Genomic DNA, 24,211 nt, shown 5'->3' with positions numbered 1-24,211 from the left:
AATAAGTTTTTCTAATGAATTAGAAAAGTATCCACAACAATGAGAGGAGAAAACTTTGTTCTATAGATCACGGAGAGTCACAAAGAAAAGGTAGAAGAAGATGACTTGATCCATCCATTTTAAAAAGCTTGTAGAAATTCCGTCCATGTAAAAAGCATTAAAAAAAAAGATAACCACTGTCCAAAACCATTCCAAATTTAATTTCGCTGTTTAAATCTTCTATCTTCAATTTAAATTAATTTTTAAGTTTTTATAGGCAGACTCTTTTTTAAAACAATAAAAATTCCTCACCAGCTAGAAACACTTTCTCTTTCCATATCCTCCGTTTTGGAGCCGCCCCGACTTCATCAGCCTAATGGCTGGATTTTTTGTCGCCGGCTTGAAGAACTTCTCTTGCTTCTTTCAGGGATTTTGCGATATCCCCAAAATCAGCAAGACGTATTCTTCCTGTTCACCATCTCTTCAGGATGGTTTAGGTCCATTGGACCCCCCCCCCCCAGTGACAAAAGTATTGGCTGTGGTCTCAGAGCATTGAGACCACACAACCATATCGTCGTGACACTGGCCCCGCCTCGAGAGAGCTGTCTTTCTAATGACAGAGAAACCATGCCTGCCTCTGTATTTATCAGGGCTTCTAGGTTAATCAGCCTAGTGGAGGGATGCAGGTGACTTTTGGCTAGGTTCACTGAAAACCCGTGATCTCTCAGGACTGACATAGTAGGTCCCCTAGGGCACCCTTAAAGGAGGATGACTGTAAAAGCAGGTCATCTAAATAACATTGAATTTGGACAGGTACCTGCCTCAGGTACGCTGCCAATGCAGCCATAACCTTAGTGAAAACTCGAGGGGCAGAAGACAACCTGAAAGGTAAGACCCTATACTGGAAATGGTGCCCTAGATAGCAGAACCTGAGATATTGATGGTGTTCCGGAGCTATAGGTATATATAGGTAGGCCTCTGTGAGTCTATGAGTCTATGGAGGTGAGGAAATCACCCTGCCTGACACCCTCCAAGATGAAATGCAGTGAATGCATCTTAAACCTCCGATAACGTATGAATCGGTTCAGGCATTTCAAATCAAGAATTGCTCTCCAGCCGCCCGAGGCATTAGGTATCACAAAAAGAATGGAGTAATACCCCTGACCTTGCTGTTCTAAGGGCACTGGTTGGATAGCCCTGATGTCTAAAAGGTGTTGGATGGCCTCCTGAATCAGCAACCTCTGGGTTGGGTTGTTTGAGACAGGGCAGACCTGGAAGGACCTCAGGGGGCTGGAGAGGAAGTCGAGTGAGAGGCCATACCGAATGGTGTTCTGGACCCACTTATCGGAGGATGATAAGGCCCAGCAGTCGGCGAAGTATGCCAAGCGGCTCCAAATGGTGTGTGTGTGTGAACTAGGTCTGGATCTAGTTTTTGCGGAAGCAGCACCCCCACCACCGCCCCCTCGAAAGGGTCGATTCTACTGCCTGTCCCTCTGCTGCCTGTCTGGGTATCTCTGCCTGGAAGAGAAGTACTGGTACTGCTTGGCCTGGGTATCCATAATCTGACCCCCTGAAGGAACCCTGACCCTGGAAGGTGGACCCGAAGACTTGTCCATGTCTGGGATATGGAGCCGCCCTGAAGCTGGCCTTCCTTGGGGCGATGGGAAGCACCTTCCGCTTGCCCTTGTTCTCTACCAGGAAGAGATCAAGAGCTGCTCCAAAGAGGGAGTCCCCTGTGAAGGGAGCCAAAGCCAGGCGCCATTTGTGGCGTACGTCCACCTACCACTGCAGCAGCCAAAGCAGCCTGCGAGAATCTACGGAAGAAACAATAGCCCTGGAGGCAAACCTGGCTACCGCTAAGGTGGCATCTGAGGAAAATTGGGTGGCAGCCACGAGCTTGTTGATGTCTTGGTGTGACCTGACATCTGAAATGGGGATTCGCTGCTGGAGATCCTGTAGCCACAGAAGAGAAGAATGGTTAAAGAAGGAGGTGAGGGTAGCTGCTTTTACTGCCCAGGCTGCCGCCTGGTGGCTCCTTTGCAAGGTGATATCCACCTTCTTGTCTTCCGGTTTCAGGGCCTCCTCTGGTTTCCCTGGCATGCTGGTAGGCGTGTGCAGGGCCGTAACAAGTGCATTGATGGCGGGTTGCAATAACACCTGGGCCATGTCCTTGTCCACATTGAAGAATGTCTTATCTGTGGAGGTGGGCATGGGATCTGCCGTGGGAGATACCCACTGTTGCTTGACCAGGTCCAGAAAGGACATAATAATAATAATAATAATAATAATAATAATAATAATAATAATAATAATAATAATAATAATAATAATAATAATAATAATAATACTTTATTTACAGTCACAGACCAAAACACGACCACTACAAAAGAGACACAGCAGCCAGTCACCAAAAGCCCAACTAAGGGAGGTTACAGCTCTCTCCTCTAATGGTCACAGCTCTCAAGAAAAACCTGGAAACCTGAGAGGTGATACCCACTGTTGCTTGACCAGGTCCAGAAAGGACTTGGATGTGGGCACAGTGTCGGTCTTGACGGCCTGCTCTTCAAAGATGTTTTCCACTGAAAAGCCCTGGTGATGAGAAGGTGTCTTTGCTGGTTTGTTGCCCAGCTTGGTGGCTGTATTGGCCTTGAACAGCAGGGATTTATACAGAGATGGCTGGAACAGCTCGGAAAAGGTCAGCTTGGGAGGAGGCATGCGTTCGTCCTCAGAGAGTCTGTCCTCTCTGATTTCGCCTTCTTCCGATTCCAAATCGCTGTCCTCCTGGGAAGATGCCGGAGAGCTTGGGAGATCCTCCCCCTGGACCTCCAGCCCCTCAGGAACCACAGGCAAGGGTGCCACCTGAGGCTGCATCTGGGGCTGTTGAAATGCCACTGCCATGCATTGCTGGAAGACCTGCATCATCATGTCCTGGAAGTTGAGCATTCCTGAGGTTGGCATCTGGCTAGCACTCATGCCTGGCCATCCAGATGTGCAGGCTTGGGGGGAAGGCACTGAGGAGAGAGGCAATCCGGATGGCATCATGTGCAGGGGTTATTGCCAACCCTGGGCAGAGCCCCAGAGACATGAGGTGTCAATGGGAATCCTCCCTTGCAGCAAGGGTTCTTCCTCTATAGCCTTGCTGGGTGATGAGACCCCTGGGATTATATCCGCCCCCCCCCCCCCGCTGTTCACTTTTTTGCATATGCATTCTAATGCCCTGTGCCTCTGCTTTTCCTATTTAGAATTAGGCTTTGGGGATTTGGAGCCCCTGTTTTCTCCTTAGTTGCCGTAGGGGGAAGGTGCTTGGCTTTGCTTTTAGCCTTGTCGCTCCCACCCTTAGAAGAGATTTCTGGAGGGGAATCAAACCTGTTTGTTGGTTCCTCCGTGCCTCTGGCAGGGCTGCTGGCTGAGGGGACTGGATCCCAGCTTGTGTCCTCAGAGGAGCATGGGGGCGCCATTTTGGATCACATGGTCCCCTGGTATTCAAAATGATGATTCGTACCAAAATTCAAAGGGGTGCTTCGCTCAGAGGCTTGTAAAGTGGCTTGTGCTGCTAGGAGCTGCCGCATGCCCTTGCTGCCTGTGGATTCAGCCCTTTAGGAAGTGGAAGCTCATAAGCGATGTCTTCTGGCCGCTCGCTTCCGATCTGCGATGTTGGGAGGGGGGCACGGGCACTCCACAACGTTTAAAGGCACTGCCGTCACCACTTGACCCTTAAGGGGAGCGGCAGAGTGCTCCTGCGCGGCTGTGGCTTTCCCCAGCTCCCGCTGTGATCTGGTGGGGCTTGCAGAGGCTCGGCTTTGTGGAGCGGCTGGCGGTCCTCGCTGAGTGACCTAGGTAACACCTTAGTGACCTAGGCAGTGTGCCACCCCTGAGGGCTATGGCGACCGCCCTCACCCCACCAGGCTCTCTGTGAGATTTCAGGTACTCACTCAGAGCTGTAGACTTGCGATTATTTAAAAGGTCTCTTAAGGATTTTGTGATTTTTAACAAAAGGTCTCTTGAGGATTTTCAGGAGTTCCAGGATGGCGCAACCGTCCAATTGAGGACTGAGTCGATAACTGGGTGGTCCCTGGTGACCAGGGCATGGCCCAAAGAGCTTATCTGACTCAGTCCAATCAAGAGAGGACAAGGTCAACCCATCCTGGATACTCCTCCCCTCACCATGGAGAAAAGAGAGACGCACGCAGCACAGAGGACGCTGGGAAAGCAGCTTGCTCTAAGTGATGGAGGTTGATGGGCAGAGCTACAGAAGCCAAGAGGTACCATTTCTGAGTTGTAAAATAAGGCGGGGAAAATAAAATAATGTGGGATGCGCGGACGCTGAGATTCCCTATTAAGACTGTTACCCATTCTTAGCATGTGTAACAGTCTAAATAGTCATTAGCCCTCTCCTGCGGCTCCCTGTTGACCCAATCGCGCAATCTGCTCTCCACCTTGAGAAGGCACAAGCCTCTCGCCTGCTTTTGTGATTCCGCATCCTTCACAGGCAACTCAGTGTTGGGAAGAGATCCAGCCCTTTTCTCACGCTCATCTCTCTCTCTCTCGTGCGCGCGCAAGCAAAATACCCTCCTGGGCCAGGATCAAGATGGAGTGGGACAACGACTCTCCTCCCGCTGTCGTCACTGCGCAATGAGGTGAGTAACTGGGTACACAGCGCAGGAGTCTCCTCAGCTCCAGACTCAGGTCAACGTGAGCCATGGTCCCCTTCATGTTGGCTCAGGAAGGAGGAGAATTGGGAGCAGGAGCAGCAGCTGGTTGGGTGCAGGGAGGGAAGAGCTCCAGTTCTCCTGTGCTGCACAGGGCTCTCCTTGCACAGGGCTCTGGAACTCTTCCCTCTCTGCATCCAGAGACAGCTGCTTCAGCTCTTTCCTGAAGGGGACCGACGTGAGTCTGGCACTGAGGAGTCTCCTGAGCAGCACAGCCAGCTACTCACTTCTCAGTGGCGGCAGCGGAAGGAGTCACTGTCCCTGCCGCCGTGAACCTGGCCCAGGAGGGTTTTTTGCTTGCACGCGTAAGAAAGAGATGAAAGAGAAAAGGGAAGAAAAAGAGAGAGGGATAGAGAGAAAGAAATGAAAGAGAGCTGGAAGGAGAGAATGGGAGAGAGGGAAAATAGAGGAAAACAAATTAGAGGGAGAAGGAGGAGAGGGAGAAAGAAATGAAAGAGAGCTGAAGGGAGAGAATGAAAGAGAGGGAAAAGAGAGGGAAACAAATCAGGGGGAAAGAAAGGAAGAGAAAAGAAAGAAAGAAAGAAAGAAAGAAAGAAAGAAAGAAAGGAAGGAAGGAAGGAAGGAAGGAAGGAAGGAAGAAAGAAAGAAAGAAAGAAAGAAAGAAAGAAAGAAAGAAAGAAACTAACTAACTAACTAACTAACTAACTAACTAACTTTCTCAGACCCCTGATGAAAGCAATGGCAATCTAGATCTCTTGCCAAGAAAACTGCAGTTTGCCAGAAGGCATAAATTGGAAGCAAGTCTGATTTTTTAAAAAGAAAATAACAGCAAAAAAATGCATCTGTAAATAAGATTATTTATAATTTTGGATAACGTATTATATTGTCAAACTCAAAAGAAATCAAAATATATATCCTATTGCTGTTAGTACAATTTTGCCAGCTTCTATCAACTTAGAGTTCACTATGAAAAGATTACAGAGAAGCAATTTCCTATAATTAATCATTTTATTTTGAATTTGCTATCGTATTCAATGAGAAAGAAAGAAAATGAAAGAGGGAAAGGGAAGGAAAGGAAGGAAGGAAGGAAGAAGAAAAAGGGAGAGGAAAAAAAGAGAAAAACAGAAATGAGAGGGTGGGGGAGAGAAGAGAGAGAGACCCTATTCCCACAGAAAACACTGAGCCACGAAACCTTGGTAGGCATGTCTGGGGGGGGGGGAATGTCATATGACTGGGTGGGAGTGATGTTGAGTTGGCCATACCCACCCAGGTTTTGTGGCTCCCGGTGTTACATAGTAGCAACGAAAATAATTTTATGGTTGGGGGTCACCACAACATGAGGAACTGTATTAAAGGGTCGCAGCATTAGGAAGGTTGAGACCCACTCTTTTAGGGGCAATTTGAGTAGATAGGTTTCTTGACTTGGTATGCAACCTGAGTCCCCAGTTGAAGGTTAATGTGGGAGAAATACATATAAGTAATCATATTAACTGAGTTGATTGTTTAATTTAAATTAAGCTAATTCAATTAAAATTAATTTAATTAATTTAATTAACGAACATAAGCTATATTAGAGAGACTGAGTTTTAGTCCTGCCTTAGCCACAAAGCCTGCTTGGGCCAGTCACACTCTCTTAGCCCTGGGGAGCAAGCAATGAAAAATTGCTTTTGAAATCTTGCCAAGAAAACCACAGAGGCTTGTCCAGACAGATGCCAGAAGTCAATAGAGACTTGAAGAAACCAAAAAAACCAATTAAATCAAATTAATTTATGTCTAGGTTATAGTTACTCATGGCAGTGAGGTACCCAGACATATCACCCAAGGCAAAAGCGAGCTGCAAGTTTCTGGTTTAAATCCTTCTTGAATTAGGGAATTTATACATGGACAGAATTGCCTTCTGCTCAGTCCAGGGATAAGTGCTAGAAAGGTGCCTGGCATATTCTGCAAAGCTAACCTCATCTGATCTTGGATGGGGAAGGAGCAGGAACTCCTGTAGGCACAGGTTAACTGTAGATATCAAGAATCAAAATCCCGGAAGGAAACAGTAGAAAACAATCTCCATATTGTTCCCAAGAAAGCTACTTGGAACCAAAGCTGAGCTCAAGGGAATCTTTACATGCAACTAAAATAACTCTGACAAATCAGAGAATTGGAATGAACTGAAATGGGTCACTTCTCACCAGAGGAATATCAGATCTTCTATTGCAGGCCAAAAAAACCATACAGAAAAAATAATAATATCCATCATTATTAACAAAAGGCTGTCCAAATTAGTGCTTAGATGCAATCCTGCTTTCATATATAGGTAGTCCTTGACTTATGACCGCAGTTGGGATCAGAATTTCCATTGCTAAGCAAGGCAGTTGTTAAGTGAAACACACTTAATTTTACCACCTTTTTGGCACAATTAACTTAATCCCTGCAGTTGTTAAGTGAATCGTGTGGCCATTAAGCGAATCCCACTTCCCTTATTGAATTTACTTGTTGGAAGCCAGCTGGGAAGCTCACCAATAGCAATCACACTACATCAGGATGCTGATGTATCACAAATACATGCCATTTGCTAAGCACCCGAATTTTGATCATATGACCATGGGAAGGCTATGATGGTTATAAGTGTGAGGACCAGTTGTAGGTCACTTTTTTCAATGCCATTGTAACTTTGAACGGTCACTAAATGAACAGTTGGCAGTTGAGGACTACCTGAAATGGAGGTATCTCAGTTGGACGTCAACGCAGCCAATTAACATGATGGTGATCTAAAGATAGGTTCCAAACACAGACAAAGAAGAAGCATAAGCTGAATAACTCTATAGTGATTGTCAACACCTTGACACAATGTCAAGAAAGATACCATACTAATTACAGGAAAATAGAATGAGGAATTTGGAGGTAAAAGAACAGGAGAAATAGTGGGGGAAATTGGCCTTGGTGTATGTAATACAGTTGCCTCAAAAAAATTCAGCCTTCTATTTATTTATATTAAATTTATATGCTGCCCATCTTACAAATCAAGGTGACTCTGAGCAGCTTTTATGATTCAAATGATAATTCTGTATATGGCCATCTTCTCATAGTCAACACCAAAATCAAAATGACCATATACTCAGCATGCAAAATGACAAAACTCTATCCAACCAACAAAACCAAGACCTAGTGGTAACTGCAGCTCAAATTGCAAAGTCCTTCATGCAAAATCATGATTTAAACCAGGGGTGTCCAAACTTGGGAACTTTAAGACTTGTGGACTTCAACTCCCAGAATTCCCCAGCCAGCCACGCTTAAGTCTTAAAGTTCCCAAGTTTGGACACCCCTGATTTAAACTAAAGGAAGCAAATAAAACTACCAGAGCAACAAAGTGTTATCTCGACAATATTTCACATGATTACATGGTGAAATTAAATAATACATTTTATGGCTTAGATTTGATAGATAGACTGACTGGAACATCCTGTGCTGAAAATACGTGACATCATTAAAGATAAAGCAAGCAAACAAACAAAAACTCTGAAATACAAGATGAAAAGGCAAAATGGCTGCATTTTAACACATTAAAAATAGCTGAAGAAAGACAGAAAGGTGTGAGATGCGGAAGGACTCTGACAGTTGATCAAACTAGTATTAAGTTCAAGCAGTGCCAACTGAACACAAATGGATAGAGTAGTCACTGAAGCAATAACAGACTTCACCTTTCTAGGCTCAAAGGAATGATGATAACCACAATGTTTCTCTCCTTGCTTGGGAGAAAGTCCACAATATGATAGATCTAAACGAAATATGGCAGTACAGAAACATCAAACAATGTTTGTAGGTCTTGTCAAGACCATGATTTTTCCAGTTGAAACATATCTGTAAAAGACAACCGGAAAGGCTAAATAAAGCAAAAGGGATGTCCTTGAATTGTGGAGCTAAATAATGGATCTCTAGAAGAACAAATAAGTCTCCATTAGATGAAGTAAAACAAGACTGTTCCCTAGAAGTACTAAGGTAAAGCTTAAAAAATTTGGACCAATAATGCAAAAGCCAAGAGTTGTTGGATAAACCTTGAGACTTGGAAAAATGGAAGGCAATCAAAAAACAGGCTGATGAAAGACAAGAATCTGATGACAGAAGCAGCAGCTTACAAAAATTCACAGAAGACGACTGTCTTGATGGAAAGTTGTCCATCAGTTCATAATGGGCCAACAGCAGCTGAAGGACTGAGATCAGCATCAACCTGAATACAGGTAGTCCTTGACTTACAACAGTTCATTTAGTGACCGTTTAAAGTTACAACAGCACTGAAAAAGGTGACTAATGACCATTTTTCACCCTTACGACCACTGCAACATCGTCATGGTCACGTGATCAAAGTTCAGTCACTTGGCAACTGATTCATATTTATGACGGCTGCAGTGTCCCAGGATCAAGTGGTCACCTTTTGCGATCTCCTGAAAAGCAAAATCAATGGGAAAACCATATTCACTTAACAGCCATGTTACAAATTTAATAACTGCAGTGATTCACTTAACAACTGTGGCAAGAAAGGTCATAAAATGGGACCAAACCAGGGATGAAATGCTACCGGTTCGGGCCGGTTTGCTCAAACTGGTAGTAAAAGAATGCTTAAAAAAGGGGAAAAAAGTTCTGATGATCAGCTATGTAAACAATCAGTGTGATTGTCAGAACTTTTAAAAACCTTTTTAAAGCATTTTTTAACTATCTATTTGTCCCAACCGGTAGTAAAAAATGCTTTAAAAAGTTTTTTAAAAGATCCGACAGTCAGCTGTGCAACAATCAGCTGTGCCTGATTGTCTGTGAGGTTCCTGTTTGTTGCAGGGGCCATTTTGTCTGAAGTCCAGCTGCTTTTACATGGTGTCTGAATCAGTTGTGCAGCTTTTGTGTTATTTTTGTGTAAAGTGTGATAATCGGTTTTTGAGCTCTGTGTGGCTCTATGAGGTTTCTGCTTATTGCAGGAACACATTTTGTATGAAGTCCAGCTGCTTTTGCATTGTGTGTGAGTCAGTTGTGCAGCCACTCCTGCCTGATCATATTATCACCAAGCCACTCCCACCCAGTCACATGACCACCAAGCCATGCCCACCGCCACGCCACGCCCACAGAACCAGAGAATTTTTTTCAATTTCACCACTTAACAAATGTCTTGCTTAGCAACATAAATTTTGGACTGAATCTTGGCTGTAAGTCATGAACTCCCTGTTTTTAAACACTGCCAAAATCTATATCTTGCCATTGTTGGAAGGTTGTTGGTTTTGCATGTCTTTTCAGACACAAAGGTTGTTTTGTTTGTGGATAAACTTATCTATCCTAACGTATTATATTCTGCTTTCCTTCAATCATGTAACATGGCAAATACAAATAAATACAAATACAATAGCAGAGTTGGAAGGGACCTTGGAGGTCTTCTAGTCCAACCCCCTGCCTAGGCAGGAAACCCTATACCGTTTGAGACAAATGGCTATCCAACATCTTCTTAAAGACTTCCAGTGTTGGGGCATTCACAACTTCTGGAGGCAAGCTGTTCCACTGATTAATTGTTCTAACTGTCAGGAAATTTCTCCTCAGTTCTAAGTTGCTTCTCTCATTGATTAGTTTCCACCCATTGCTTCTTTTTCTACCCTCAGGTGCCTTGGAGAATAGTTTGACTCCCTCTTCTTTGCCTTCTTTGTGGCAACCTCTGAGATATTGGAACACTGCTATCATGTCTCCCCTAGTCCTTCTTTTCATTTAACTAGACAAATGGCAATATGCTCACAAGAGCAAGTGATTGTTTTATAAGTCTCTCAATGTTGATTAATTAGTAATTTTCAATTGAAAAGAAAAGTTCATTCAACCCACCCTAAAAAAAAATTGAAACTACAGTATATGACACCCCCCACCTATTCAATCTAATTAGATTGAACAAAGATTCGGAATAAAGCAAAACATCACATGCCACAAAGAACAAAACATCTAATCAACTGTTACTTGCATTTCTAGCCAGATCTATCTTAAGTTAAGTTCATTGTTATGAATACATCTGATCATTTCTCTGATGTATCTAATGAACGCCCTGTCTTGCTGGGGGGGAGGGGAAATGGTATATCCCAGTGATGGCGAACCTATGGCACACGTACCACAGGTGGCACATGGACCCATTTGTCAGGGCACGCGAAGCGCTGTCCTGTCAGCTGGCCAGCGTGCATGCGCGCCCTGGCCAGCAGAGTTCACCCTTTTTAAAGCCATTTTTCACCCTCCCCAGGCTCCAGAGGCTTTATAGGAGCCTGGGGAGGGCAAAAAGAGCCCCCCGCCCCCGTGGAGGCCCTCTGGAGGCTTCATGAACTTCCTGGAAGCCTCCGGAGCACAAAAAAATGACCCTACGGGCAAACCAGAAGTTCAGGAACGGACTTCCTGTTTGCTCGGAGGGTCGTTTTGAGTGCTCCAAAGGCTTCAGGGAGGCCTCTTGAAGGTCCCTGAAGCCTTCAGAGAGCTTAAAACGACCTTCCGAGCAAACCGGAAGTGACTTCCTGTTTGCTCAGAGGGTCATTTAGAGCGCTCCGAAGGCTTCAGGGAGGCCTCTTGAACATCCCTGAAGCCTTCGGACCGCTTAAAACGACCCTCCAAGCAAACCGGAAGTGACTTCCGGTTTGCTCGGAGGGTTGTTTTGACTGCTTTGGAGGCTTCAGATAACCCTCCTAAAGGTCCCTGAAGCCTCCGGAGGGCTTCCAGGGGGGCGGGGGAGGCTGTTTTCGCCCTCCCCAGCCTCTGGAGTCTGGGGAGGGTGTAAAAAGCATGCAAAAATGGGGGGGGCTGTAGTGCCCCCCTGCGCTCCCCCCACTTATGGCATGCAAGCCAAAAATGGTTTGCCATCACTGGCATATCCATTGCACAAAAACATGACTCTTTCAGGAAACTTCTCCCTAAAGATCCCTGCAATATGCCCATCCTAAATTCACCTTTGCATCTAACAGGCTTGCCCATCTCTTTCATTTAGAATATAAAATAGAATATAGTAAATATCAGCTTTCCTGAACAGGTTAAATAATCTTTTTTGAGGCTAGAGCAGTGTCTATGTAGAGATAGAATGGGAGGACAAGAATGCCCAAACAAAAGGATTTTTTTTAAAAAAAAAAAACAGTATCTCCAAAGGACAGAAATAACAAAAAGAAATGGGAGTCTTTTCACATCACAGAAGGAAAATGGGTAGCAAAGTGTTACTTAACAAAACAGAGCATTTTGGTTGATTAATGTTGGTTTTGAAAAGCAACCCAACCCAACCCCCATCACCCTACCCCAGAGTGTCTGTCTGTGTGTGTGTGCGTTTGTGTGAGCCTGCACATATCTGCCCATTGGAATGCAGATCACAATTCCAAAGCCATTGTTCTGCCCCCCAAAGAGAGGGGAAAGACTCATTCAAGAAAGCTGCAGCAGATGGCTGCATGGCAGACAGGGAGCAGCATGAAGTAGGGCCACCAGCTGTCAGCAACCACACGGGCAGCCTTCAGTCACAGCTGCACTTTTACTGTTCCTTTCAATCCCCCCACATTCCTGACAGAGCCACTTAGCGGGGGATCCCCCTCACATTTAATGGACAACTTTAGAGATGGACCATTCGGTTAAGCCATTCCATGAAGCCCACCTCCATGCTTAATAGAAAGAAAGAACTGGCGTGCCTGTGGGTAGGAATATTAATCCCAGAGGCAACATAATTGCTCAATATTTCTCTCCATCCAGTTTGCCTAGACTGAATCTTTACATGATGTGTGGGATAAGGAGCCTCTACAATTCAAAGAGAAGGTCCTGTGTGCTTTCTCTGAAGCGTCAGCAACATGGGTCAAGTTTACTCACATGTGAACATGGAACTATTAAGTCCTGTGGAGTCATTTACAAAGGCAGGGGGCTTATGGGGCCTCCGAGTCAAATGCAACAGATCTAGAAGAACTACAAAAGTATACAATAGCTTTGTGACAGACTGGGGAAACTCTTAACAATTTGATTGTTCTGCTCTTCTGTTTCAAGATACAACCATCTGTCCCAGGACTCTTCCATCCACACTGTTTTAAGGAATAGAATAGCCACCTGTTGGGATACATGTCGGCATTTTTTCTGAGTGGTGGATGCTACTATGTGACTTCATGCTGTGGTATCAGTGCAAAAAGGTAGGATAAAAGTTAAGCAGCTGGAATTTATTTATAATTTATTCATGCAATGTGTAGGGTCACACAACACTGGTCATGCAACTGGTCAGCTAATACGTTTTTTAAAAAGTACCCCCACATTTTTTAAAAATGAAACAATATATTACCTTTTCATCCAAACAAGAACTTCCCTGAAGTTGGGGAAGTCTTGAACAATTGCTGAAATGTCAGCAATCCTGAAATCTTGCAAGATACTATGTAAAGTGTTGTGAGATCTGGTGATTTCTTTAAATACATATTTTAAGGTACTTCTGAAGTGCCATGGGTGCAAATTAAGGAAACTGTGTTTCCCTAATGACCCTGCAATATATTTGTCTTATTTTGTCTTCTTTTTTCTTTTTTCTTTTGTTTGTACAAACTTCACATCTTTGCAACACATTACATTTTTTACATATCTGTTGTGATTCTTTTATCTATACAAATAAATCTTTTATAACTATAACTTTATATACTTGTGCATTTACATTATTTCATACATTTTTTTTCATTCTCTATATAATATTCTATATATCCTATATCTAACAGTTTTTACGACATTTAAGTCATTTTGTCTTATTTTGGATCACATCATATGTTGTTTGGCAGGTTTGGATAGCAATAACATGGGGAAAGTCCAATAAAAGAGCTGAAGGAATTAGGCCAACTGCTAGAGATAGGAAGATACAGATGAACACATCATAATTTTAAAAGTACAATAACAAGTCAGTTCAAAGCCACTAACATTTATTAAAGTAAGAAAGAGTTTTGTAACACTTAGTCTAACCAGTATACTCCTTATAATCAGTATTACAGTAGTACACTTACTATTGTACTATTATTTTTTGGATCATAGCCTACATCTCTTGAAGGTTAACTATCTGAGAAAGAAGTATTTGAGCAGCTGTTTTGGGTGGTGAGAAGGGAACAAAGGAAATAAGTGAATGTATCTTAGATATAGTGACCATTAATAAAATAGTTGTTAAGGCATGACAAAAACACTCCTTCATTTGCTCATGAAGAAGTGCTCCAGATTCTAAACGTTTTCTATCACAGAAAAGATAAGACTGATCTAGGCTTAATTTATTGATCAAAAATTGAGTTGTACTGATGAAAGAAGCCAATTTCTTCTCTATTGTTAATCATTTTCTGTCTGTTTTTGTCTTTAGGTCATATAGGTTTTTTGTTCTTTCTTTCACCATTTTGTGTATCTGGTTTATTGTGATTGTGTGTGTGTGTTTTCTTTAAAGTATATTGACATTTTATATAATTGTAAAATAGTTACATAGCCATTTAGCTTTCATATATTACTACAAAGTAATGAGCAACTCTGTTCAATCATAGGTTAATTGTTTTTATTTAAAGTGACAAAAACAAACTTGATTTGATCAGCTGGTCAACATCGGTATGATTATCATTATGCAACTGTTAGACATGTTAACTGTCTGAATGACTTCTAGCTCAGCTGTTTGCTGTTAAAAGCTTATGCAGTAATAAATGTGCTAGTGTCACAGATCCTTAATTGGTTTGCTACATGGCTGTCCCTGCTCTACTTTAAAATAAATACAAACATTAGTGTTCTGAGTATTATTTCTCCAGGACTTTCTCTTACTTTCTTTTTTGCACATTGTACTTTCACATTGTATTATTTGCTTCCATTCGATCACACAAACCTTGTTCCTAAATTGTGTCCTTGTTAGAGCAAGATCCACGAATTCCTTGGACTGGAGAACCTACTTCAGGCTATATTTCTAAGCTATATATTATAGTTGATTACAAGAATATTCTCAAATATTCAGTTCATTAAAAAAAAATCAACAACCCGACGGCACTTTTTGTACCTTACAAGCAAAAATAAACATTGAGAGACAGAAATTGGAAATAATTGTTCATAGCTATCTCATAGCCTATGCAGGAGTAGCATTTCAATGGGTAAGGGCTTTTTAGGGGTGTTTTTTTTTTTTTGAGGTTAGTAACAAGAACATATCCTATGTATTCATATTTGCAAGATTCCGTTACTGTAAATTTATAATAAAAGAAGTATTGGCCTGAATGACCTTGGTTTCCTAGGCTGTTCTACCTCAAAAGATTGACATGCCTCTCTACCCCTGACGTGTAAGAGAAATAATGACCACACAACTGATGTTACTTTTCTGCCAAATAAAAAATAAAAAAGAGAACAAAATTAAACTAATGAAATAGTGCCATCTATTGCTCCTGTACCATTCAGTAATGTAGCTCATGTAGTCAGCCTTCCCCATTCTTGGGAAATAAACCCATCTCACAAGAAACAGATAAAATCAAATTTTGTTTTAAGAAAAAACATAAAACTAGAATTTATTTAAAACTTTTTTTTAAAATAGTCATATGCAAAACAAGCAGTGGCAAAGAAGATAAAGATGTAGTGCTATTCAAATCACAGATTGTGATTTAAAAGGAGTTCCCATAGAAAAATAAAAAGATTTGAGAAACTGCAAAGTGGTTTGCTTCTAACTTTGACAACTCTAATGTAAGAAGGTGTTAATCTACATAATCACAAGAACTGAACTTGTACTTAGAAAATGAATAGGGTGGGGGGGAGTTCAGTCTTAGGCACACACAATAAAAATAGTTTCATGCAATATTTATGACCAAATGTTCTGTCTATATTTTTTGAAATAACATTTCCTGAAATAGTTTCCCTCTATCTCAATTTATGCCTCAATTTTCTCCCCTGATCTCAATTATTTCCTTACTTTCTCGCCAGATCCTTGAGGATTTCTGTCAGTTAATTCTGAGGCTATTGCAGAGATGGAATGAACCCCCATTTCTCATCTCAGCTTTGGTTCCCAGCTTCTGGATTATGTTTTAAAGAGACAAAACCATTTTCATTCCAGTAGACAGGGAGAGGTTTGGAGATAAACTTCCTGCCTGCATGATCCCAAGTTGTGCCTCAGTGGGCTTGAATAGGGATTGAGACTCAGATGAGCCTGGCTGTCAGGGAATGTAGCTTGGGAGCTTGCTAGCTCATTCATGACAGTTATGTAATTTCTTTGCTGGGAGAAGGAGAAGGTTGCCTGATGGATCATGTTACGACGATCTAACAGCCTTTGCTTCTACCACAGTAGTGATAGTGACCAGTGGTGGGATCCTACTGGTTTAACAACTGGTTCTGTGATTCCATGCTTTGCACGCGCACCCGCCTGAAACACACTGCCCACGCAGGCAGTTTTGAGAAAACTTACCTTCCGCATTACTGCTGGGAAGGAAAACAGTTGAGGCAATCTGCTCTGCTGCGCGACTCAGCTGAGAGAATATAGGTGAGTGTTGTGGCCCAGCAGGATCCGGTTGAGCTGCTGATGGACTCGGATAACGAGGAACCATATGAGTCTGCCCTGGACGATGTGGAGGACCCTGTGCAGGGTTCAGACTCAGAGCAGAGACCAGAGGGGCTGGTTGGCCACCAGGAGGCGCCTGAGGCATGGAGCAGTGGGGAGGATCAAAGGCAGTTTGTCCCTAATGCTAGATTGAGAAGAGCTGAGAAACGGAAGCAGCAACTTCGTAGGCAGACTCACAGAAGATGATTAAGCACAGGTGGTTGTGGATTGGCCCCTCCCAAGAGAGATTATAGGTGAGGCATTGGGAGGGGACATTTGCAGGAAACAACCGTTCGAATTAGTAGTTAAGAAAATCTATCTGTGTATTCTAGCCGTGTCTGTTCATTTGGACTATCTGCGTTGCTTCATTTGAATTATCTGGGTTGCTGCAGAGCTACGCTATTGAACGTGAGTTGTCTGGGCCCTCAGCCAAAGGACTCGTTATCTCAGTAATTAAATAGTGGCAAACAGCCAAGCCTGTGTTCTGGTTCATTCACAGCATGGAAGGGGGGTCAGAACAGGTGAGTATAGCTTATGAGCGGGCGGGTGGGCCCAGTTGATCGTCAGAGCTGCCGGTTCACCCGAACCAGTCCGAACCAATAGAATCCCACCCCTGATAGGGGACATATTCTATTAATAATGTCACCCAAGATTTCTTTTTCATTAATAACACCAATTAAGCACAACATACCAGCATATTTTACCCTGTTTCCCTGAAAATAATAAATCCCCGGATAATAAGCCCAATCAGGCTTTTGAGCACATGCGCTAAAATAAGCCCTCCCCTGAAAATAAGCCCTCCCTGAAAATATTGCAACCCAGCAGCAGCCATGAAGTAACCACGCTCACCTCCTCCTGCACCTCAAAAATAATAAGACCTCCCTGAAAATAAGGCCAAGTGCTTATTTCGGAGGTCAAAAGAAAATAAGACCCTGTCTTATTTTCGGGGAAACATGGTTATTATAGGGTTTGTTTTACATATGATTTGTTATTTTAGATTTTCTCAACATTTCTTTTTATATCTCATGGTTCTAAAGATAAGAGGGCCTACTGCTGCTGAATATAGATGCAGATTACATTGATGAGCAGTGGTTAAGCGTCTCTACTATCTTTCTCATAGATGAGGTGAACATTAATATCTAAAGAAAGTTTGAACTGAAAAGTATTGGTGTGTTCCCACAAATAAGGTTGGTTAGGCTTAGAAGTGCCATCTGGACATTAAACATGCACCAGAAATAGACAGTGGAGGGTTTGTTTTTCTCTAGTTACAACCAGCCATATTATTTTTAATTTTTTTGTATATTAAAAATCGTGTCTTTTTCTATATCAACTAATTTTGACCAAACTAGGGAAGCAAACTTTTTTTTAATGATTTAGCCCCGAGCATTTTAATGCTTTATGTTCCAAACTTAATATATAGCTTAATATATAGCTGCAAGATTTGAAACCATGCTGAAGCAATTCTATGCAAATATAGGACTGATCAGCTGGTACTGTATTCAGAGGATGAAAATTCTGTGGCTAGATGACAGTGATGTATATTTTGGAAGGCTAACTCTACACATTTTCAAAGAGGCATTATCTTTTAGGTTTTGTGGGCAGGTGTCTAATTGTCCCGAATATTTTCCAATGAGGCTTCACGCCCTAATACCAATTAAAAGCTGATGCCGAATGAACTATGGGAAACGCCACGGGGGGCCTTAATCTGAATTGCATGATCTCTTAATGTGCCCATGTGCTTTTTTAAAAAAAATCTACCCAGAAGTTGTGTTAATGAACTGCTGATGACTGGCTTATTCACAAAATTTCACAGATCCATGCAGAAGTGTTGCCATGCCAACAGATGAAGCCAAGGTTCAAAAGAATAACACAATATAGTTGGATTCTTAAGGCGGGAAGAAGAAATGCATGCCCAGAGAGAAAAACATACTTTTCTCGGGAAAGGGAAAGAGTTCCTGCCTCTTATCAAAGAGATTCATGTAACTTCCTTGTAGAAAGCAAAAAAGGAAGAACAAAATTCAGGCATCTTGTGCACCTCAACACACAAAATACTTTTTGTATAAAATTCACATTAGAATAAATAGAAATCCTATTATTGCAAGATATGCATCCTAATATGATTCTAGCCATTGAGGCTCACAAAGGACATCATTGTGTACATTCACTTTCACTGTTCCTTATTTCCCACTATTTCCCACTAGTTATTCTAAAAACAATATGGCAGGGGTGTCCAAACTTGGCAACTTTAAGACTTGTGGACTTCAACTCCCAGAATTCCCCAGCCAGCTGACTGGGGAATTCTGGGAGTTGAAGTCCACAAGTCTTAAAGTTGCCAAGTTTGGACACCCCTGCAATATGGGGATGCAACACAGTTGGTAGCTTCATATCTTCTACCAGATCACTTTTACAGTATGATCTTAAGTGAGATAAGCTTTCAGAAATACTTATCCATCAATGAAAAGTCAGAAGGAACTGGTGGTACACAATCATAAATAGATGTAATTAAATAAATACAGAGGAAGTAAACTGAAGGGTTTGCTTTGCGCACACTCTACCTTGGGTTTTCTATTTTTTTTAATAAAAAGCAAAAATCATTTTGTAGATTTTAATTTGTGCAGCTTTGGAAGCATTCTCCAACTCTTTTGCTGATGTCAGTCCCACTAGGTAGGCCAAACATAAAATCAATTTCACAAGACTGAAACTATTTTGGGGTGAGAATGACTATAGCAATACAATCTTGACAGTCTGATTGTGCTGGGCTGTGCCTCCGCCCTTTCTTATACTATGTGAATTAGAGTGGTATCCCTTTGAACTGCTTGTGTATATTTTGTTTCTTATCTATTTCTATCAAGGTCATCTTCTTTACTCTTTATATCGAACTAGCTCAGACAAGTCTCGATAATTTCCCTCAACATTTTGCAATCCAGTGACTCTCAGTCATATGGAGTTGTGGGGATTGCATTCCAATATACCTGAAAGATGCCAGGTTGGGAAAGGCTGCTTTCCAACCTCAACTGTTTATTACACAATGCCACGAGAGTAGAAGCTGGCAGGACTTCTTGTGTTGAAAAAAGCATATAAAAATACCGAGTGCTTGAGGGTAATTTAAGGGAACTTTCAGTAAATGTAGCAGGAGAAACAGTCCCACCACAATATCCTTCAGGAAATGGAATGTTGATGAACACTCAGAATAGCATAAAAAGCATCAAGGGTCTCACGCAACTAGATGTTAACTAAGATAAATTCACATACACTTTGCTCAATCCCTTAAAACGTCTCTCCTAATCTGGGAAGAGTTTGGGAAGTTCCAATCCCACCATGTGTGAAGACTGCCTGGGAAAAGGAGGCTTTCCCAATGATACTATCCAATCCATCAATGATCTGTTGTAAATATTTTGCTATCCATGGATAACAGGAAGGCCACCAGAAATCCATTTTACAGCGTATACTTAGTATCAATGGTGGGATTCAAATGTTTTAACAACCAGTTGTCTGCCCTAATGATTTCTTCTAACAACCAGTTCACCAAACTGCTCAGAAAGTTAACAACCAGTTCTCCCGAAGTGGTGCAAATTGGCTGAATCCCTCCACTGCTTAGTATACAGAAGATCTAAAGCCATGATTTATGCTGCTAGCCAGATCTCTTTCATCAGATATCTATATCACCAAATTATTGTGCAGGTTTAACAAAGCAATGTAAAAATTGGCATACTGGGAACTTATAGATTTTATTCTCCAGTCTTTCCAACATAATATAAAACATCACTTACTTTCTTGATACACCAGCATCATTGCACCTTTGACAAATTAACATTTTAATGAGCATTGAACACTGCCTTCTGCACCCAGTGAAAATTGGTTTATAGGTTCCCATTAATTTGGATGCCAGGGAAGCAATAATTAGGGTCTTATTACCAAACCCAAATTAATCCATTTATCAGCATTAGAGCAGCAGCTATCGGGTTATTACTGTGATACTATTTTACAAATAACATCCTTAATTCTGAAAAACCTTTTGAATCTATTGGCATTTATTCACTAAGATTAGTGAATACTGATGCTGACCTCCATGAGATTATTAGATAGATGTACAACAAAACTTCACAATGGAATGTGTGGCAAATGAGCTTGGTGTAACAGGTATAATTGCTATCTAAGATCAATTAATCTTAACTAACAATTATATCTGTTGCACCAAGCTCATTTGACACGTATACTGCCTTTGAAGAAAAAGCGGAATTTTGAAATTTCAAAATCATATTGCCATGAAATTTCAAAATCAATACTTTAGATTTTATCATTCCTTCTTATAATAATCCAGACTATATTTGTACAAAGCAATCCAATAAGGCTTACTATTGCTTTCATAAAATGAACACACATTAATAATAACATCTGCCCATTCACAGCCATATATATGCAAAACATATAAACTACATGTACATATAGTTTATATGTTTTGTACTGTGCATCATTATGTAATTCTCCATAGCCATGCAAATATTAAAAGTTAAAATAAGATTTAACAGATTTAAAGTAGCTGAAATCTCACCGGACTTCACATATTCTCACCTGAAAGCTGTTTAATTCTCATAGAGATGTTGTCACTTCTGGTACCTGGCTTGTTCTAGCAGCTCTCATGATAGAACAGAATTGTTGACAAGCAGCAAAAACCCGGGAGACTCTCTCCACTTATATCGCTCACTAAGCCACCACAAGCAATAAAAAGGCAAGTTATCAGAGAAGGAAATGTCAACTCCTAAGCTGCTGAAAGGTTGATGGACCAGTTACTGAAAACCTGCAGCTGAAGGCAATCAGGAGAAAAAGAGGAAGCAGGAGGGAGAGAATAACTCAAGCACTGTGTTAGTCTCCACAGCATAAAAACCAGTAGGAGCTGTAGTAACAAAACAAGCACAAAAAGAAGTCTCTTTATATAAAGTAACTTGATCACGGCTAAATTCATGGAGACTGATAGCGAACCTAGACATCTTCCTGGCACATTTGAGCAACACAAACTTGGAAGACCAGACCTGATGCTGATTTGCATTTCATTTTCAATTAGTTTTAGTTACCAGCAACTAGAGAGAGAATACTGTTGCTGAAGTTCCTCCTCATTCCAACCCTGCACAAGCAATGGAGATGGTAACCGCTGCCCTGCAGTAAGGTCCAGGCTGACATTTCTCTCTGTGGAACAAGAACTCCCAACCCCTATTACACAGACTTCCTGACTCATTCTTCATACCTACATGATCTTGATGAAGGAGTCAATGTGGTATAGTGGTTACGGCACCTGGCTAGAAACTAGGAGATCCTGAGTCCTAATCCCACTTTAGGCATGAATCCAGCTGGGTCACTTTAGGCCAATCATTCTGTCGTAGCCTAGGAAGCATTTCTGAAATCCTGCAAAGAAAACTTCAGAGACTCGTCCAGGCAATCGCCAGGGATCAACATTAATTGTAAGCAGTAATAAACAAATAAACAATGACCTTGGTAACACTGTTACATTTCAGGCATATTAATGTACTTTGCCCTCGAGGTTGTCGGGTAGCACTTTTTTTTATAAAGCCACTGAAATCAATGAGATTTAAATTACTAATTTAAATCCCAGTGATCCTATTGGGTTTACTTTAACTACCAGTATGACTTACTTTTGTGTCTATTCCCACACAATTAAATTAGTATACTACCATGATTTCTATGCCGAAAGAGTACCTCATTAGTACCACTTTATAAAGCCTTACTAAGACCACACTTGGAATACTACATCCAGTTTTGGTCACCTCATTACAAAAAAAAATGGTGAGACTTTGGAAAAAAGTACAAAGAAGACCAACTAAAATTATTAAAAGCCTGGAGACTAAAACATATGAAGAACGGTTGCAGGATTTGGGTTTGGCTAGTCTAGAGAAAAGAAGGACTGTGGGGGTGGGGGGGGGACACGCATGATAGCAGTATTCTAGTATTTGAGAGGCTGCCACAAAGAGGAAGGGGGTCACATTTTCCAAAGCATTAGAAACAAGAAACAATGGATGGAAACTAATCAAGGAGAGAAGCAACCTGGAATTAAGGAGAAACTTCCTAACAGTGAGGAGGACAATTAACCAGTGGAACAGCTTGCCTTCAGACGTTGTGGGTACTTCTTCATCACTGGAGGTTTTTAAAAAGAGAATGGACAGTCACTTGTCTGAAATGGTATAGAGCAGTAATGGCTAACCTTTTTGTCGAGGCATGCCAAAAGTGGGGGGAAAGTGGGTGGGGTCACGCTTGCCTAAACGGCCCAATGTGCAAACTGTTCCTGAACTTCTGGTTTGCGCATTGGGCTGTTTTTCGCCCTCTGAAGCCTCCGGAGGCTGAAAAATGACAAAAAATCAACTGGACAGTGAGCGCATAGGCACTGGAGCTGACAGGGCAATGCCTCACGTGCCCTCAGAAATGGCTTCACGTGCCACCTGTGGCACACGTGCCAGAGGTCCACCATCACAAATATAAGGTCTCCTGCTTGAGAAGGAGGGTGGACTAGAAGACTTCTAAGTCTCTTTCAGATCTATTCTGATTCTGATTCTGATATTACAAGTTATCTACCCAACAGGTAACTAATGGAAAATGCCATCTGATTAGTAACTACGGCACATACAGGTAAAAGCATTTTAAAATGTTCTGACCAAGATGTGCTCATACTAGGTCAACCCAATGAAATAAGTAAAGCGAGATAGATTTAACTCATTATCACCTACATCATTTTAAAATATCATCATAGTTTATCAAGCATAACCTGAGCCACAGTTCAACATATTATAAGACTTCACATTTTCACCATCAAATTAAAAGAAATCTGAAGTCTGATGAAAGAAAAGTGAGGGAAATGTGCAACGGAAAACCTAGTCCATCACCTTGACAATATGAAAAGCAGACTTGATCTAAAAGTTTTATTCAATAGTTTTCAGAGGGAGACCATTAAATCTCCTAAGGAAGACTGGAATGTTAATGCTGAGAAAGGTGAAGTCTTCCTCCCAATGCAAATTTTCCAGAGGTTCTCAAACATTGGGATTAAGGAACAATTTTGTAGGATCCAATCTGGGTCAGTCACTGGGACCAGAGGTTTTGTCTTCTAGCTTTCGGACTCATGCTGGCATCCATCTTTAGTCAAACTTCTCACTAGTCAAAAGACAAAACCTCTGGTCCTGTTGACTGACCCAGATTGGATCCTGCAATATTATCCTGGCACATGTATATTTGCCTTCATTTATAAATAATAATTTGTCCATTTCAGTCATCAGTGTATTAAACAGACAGATCTTGTGAATTATAAGATCTCAATCTTCTCCTTTGCCTCCAACAATGTCCTTAATCTTCTGTTTTGGATGAACTGAGTACAGAACTGTACAATCTATCAGTTGCCGTCTCCATGCCTACCTCCATTTTTCCTGTGTTCATCTGGTGCCCTCCACAACTTTTGAACCACAACATCCACAAACCTCTATCATCAGGGCAACAATCAATGAGGATGGTGGGCTATATAATCAGAAACCATGGAAATTCAAGACAAAGCCCATCTTCCTGACATCTGCCTCACCCAGATGCCTGAAGAAAAGTTCTATACACTGAACTAATGACAGGGTTCCAAACAGCATCCTCAATAAAATAATAGTCTGAGGCTAGAGAGTCCTCAAAGTTCCAATTTCCCAGCTGTGCCAACATGGCACTTCTAATAAATTGGAACTTTGAGGAATCTCTAACCTCGGACGTTTATTTTATTGAGGGTGCTATTTGGAACCCTGACAACTGCCTTTCCTCCTTTGCTCTGCCCTGACGAGTTACCCTCATCAGCATTCGGGTGTTGATTTATAGGGCTCTTTGCTGAGCTAAGGCGAGGAACACCTCACTAAGAGCCTCAGTGTCTCTCCCCGCCCTGTGAGCAGCAGCAGCAGCAGCAATGATAAGGACAGAGGCTTCAGCCATCTCAAAGAGACAGATTCACAAAGAGCTCCTCTGATCACTTCTGGCATCTGGTCTTCCCTTCATTAGCACATTAAAGCTGCTCTGTCCATTCTCC

General features: G+C 41.9%; 1 protein-coding gene across 2 annotated transcripts in view; it reads right to left on the bottom strand.

The window, feature by feature from the left end:
• Positions 1-24,211, bottom strand: part of SLC35F1 (solute carrier family 35 member F1) — a 231,825-nt gene that overhangs the window by 190,966 nt on the left and 16,648 nt on the right. Inside the window, exon 1 of one of the 2 annotated variants that reach the window (XM_081945843.1) lies at positions 21,405-21,506. The exons of the other annotated variant lie outside the window; for it this stretch is intronic. Coding sequence (XP_081801969.1) covers positions 21,405-21,406 — 2 coding nt within the window. The 5' untranslated portion in view covers positions 21,407-21,506. Of the gene's footprint in view, positions 1-21,404; positions 21,507-24,211 lie in introns of those variants that run through there. 2 annotated transcript variants of the gene reach the window in all.

This window comes from Natrix helvetica (assembly GCF_964273705.1).
Source record: "Natrix helvetica genome assembly, chromosome: 2".
In the NCBI taxonomy this organism is placed as follows: domain Eukaryota; kingdom Metazoa; phylum Chordata; class Lepidosauria; order Squamata; family Natricidae; genus Natrix; species Natrix helvetica.
Note: the sequence above shows the minus strand (reverse complement) of the source record. Positions and strands in the feature narration are given on the sequence as shown.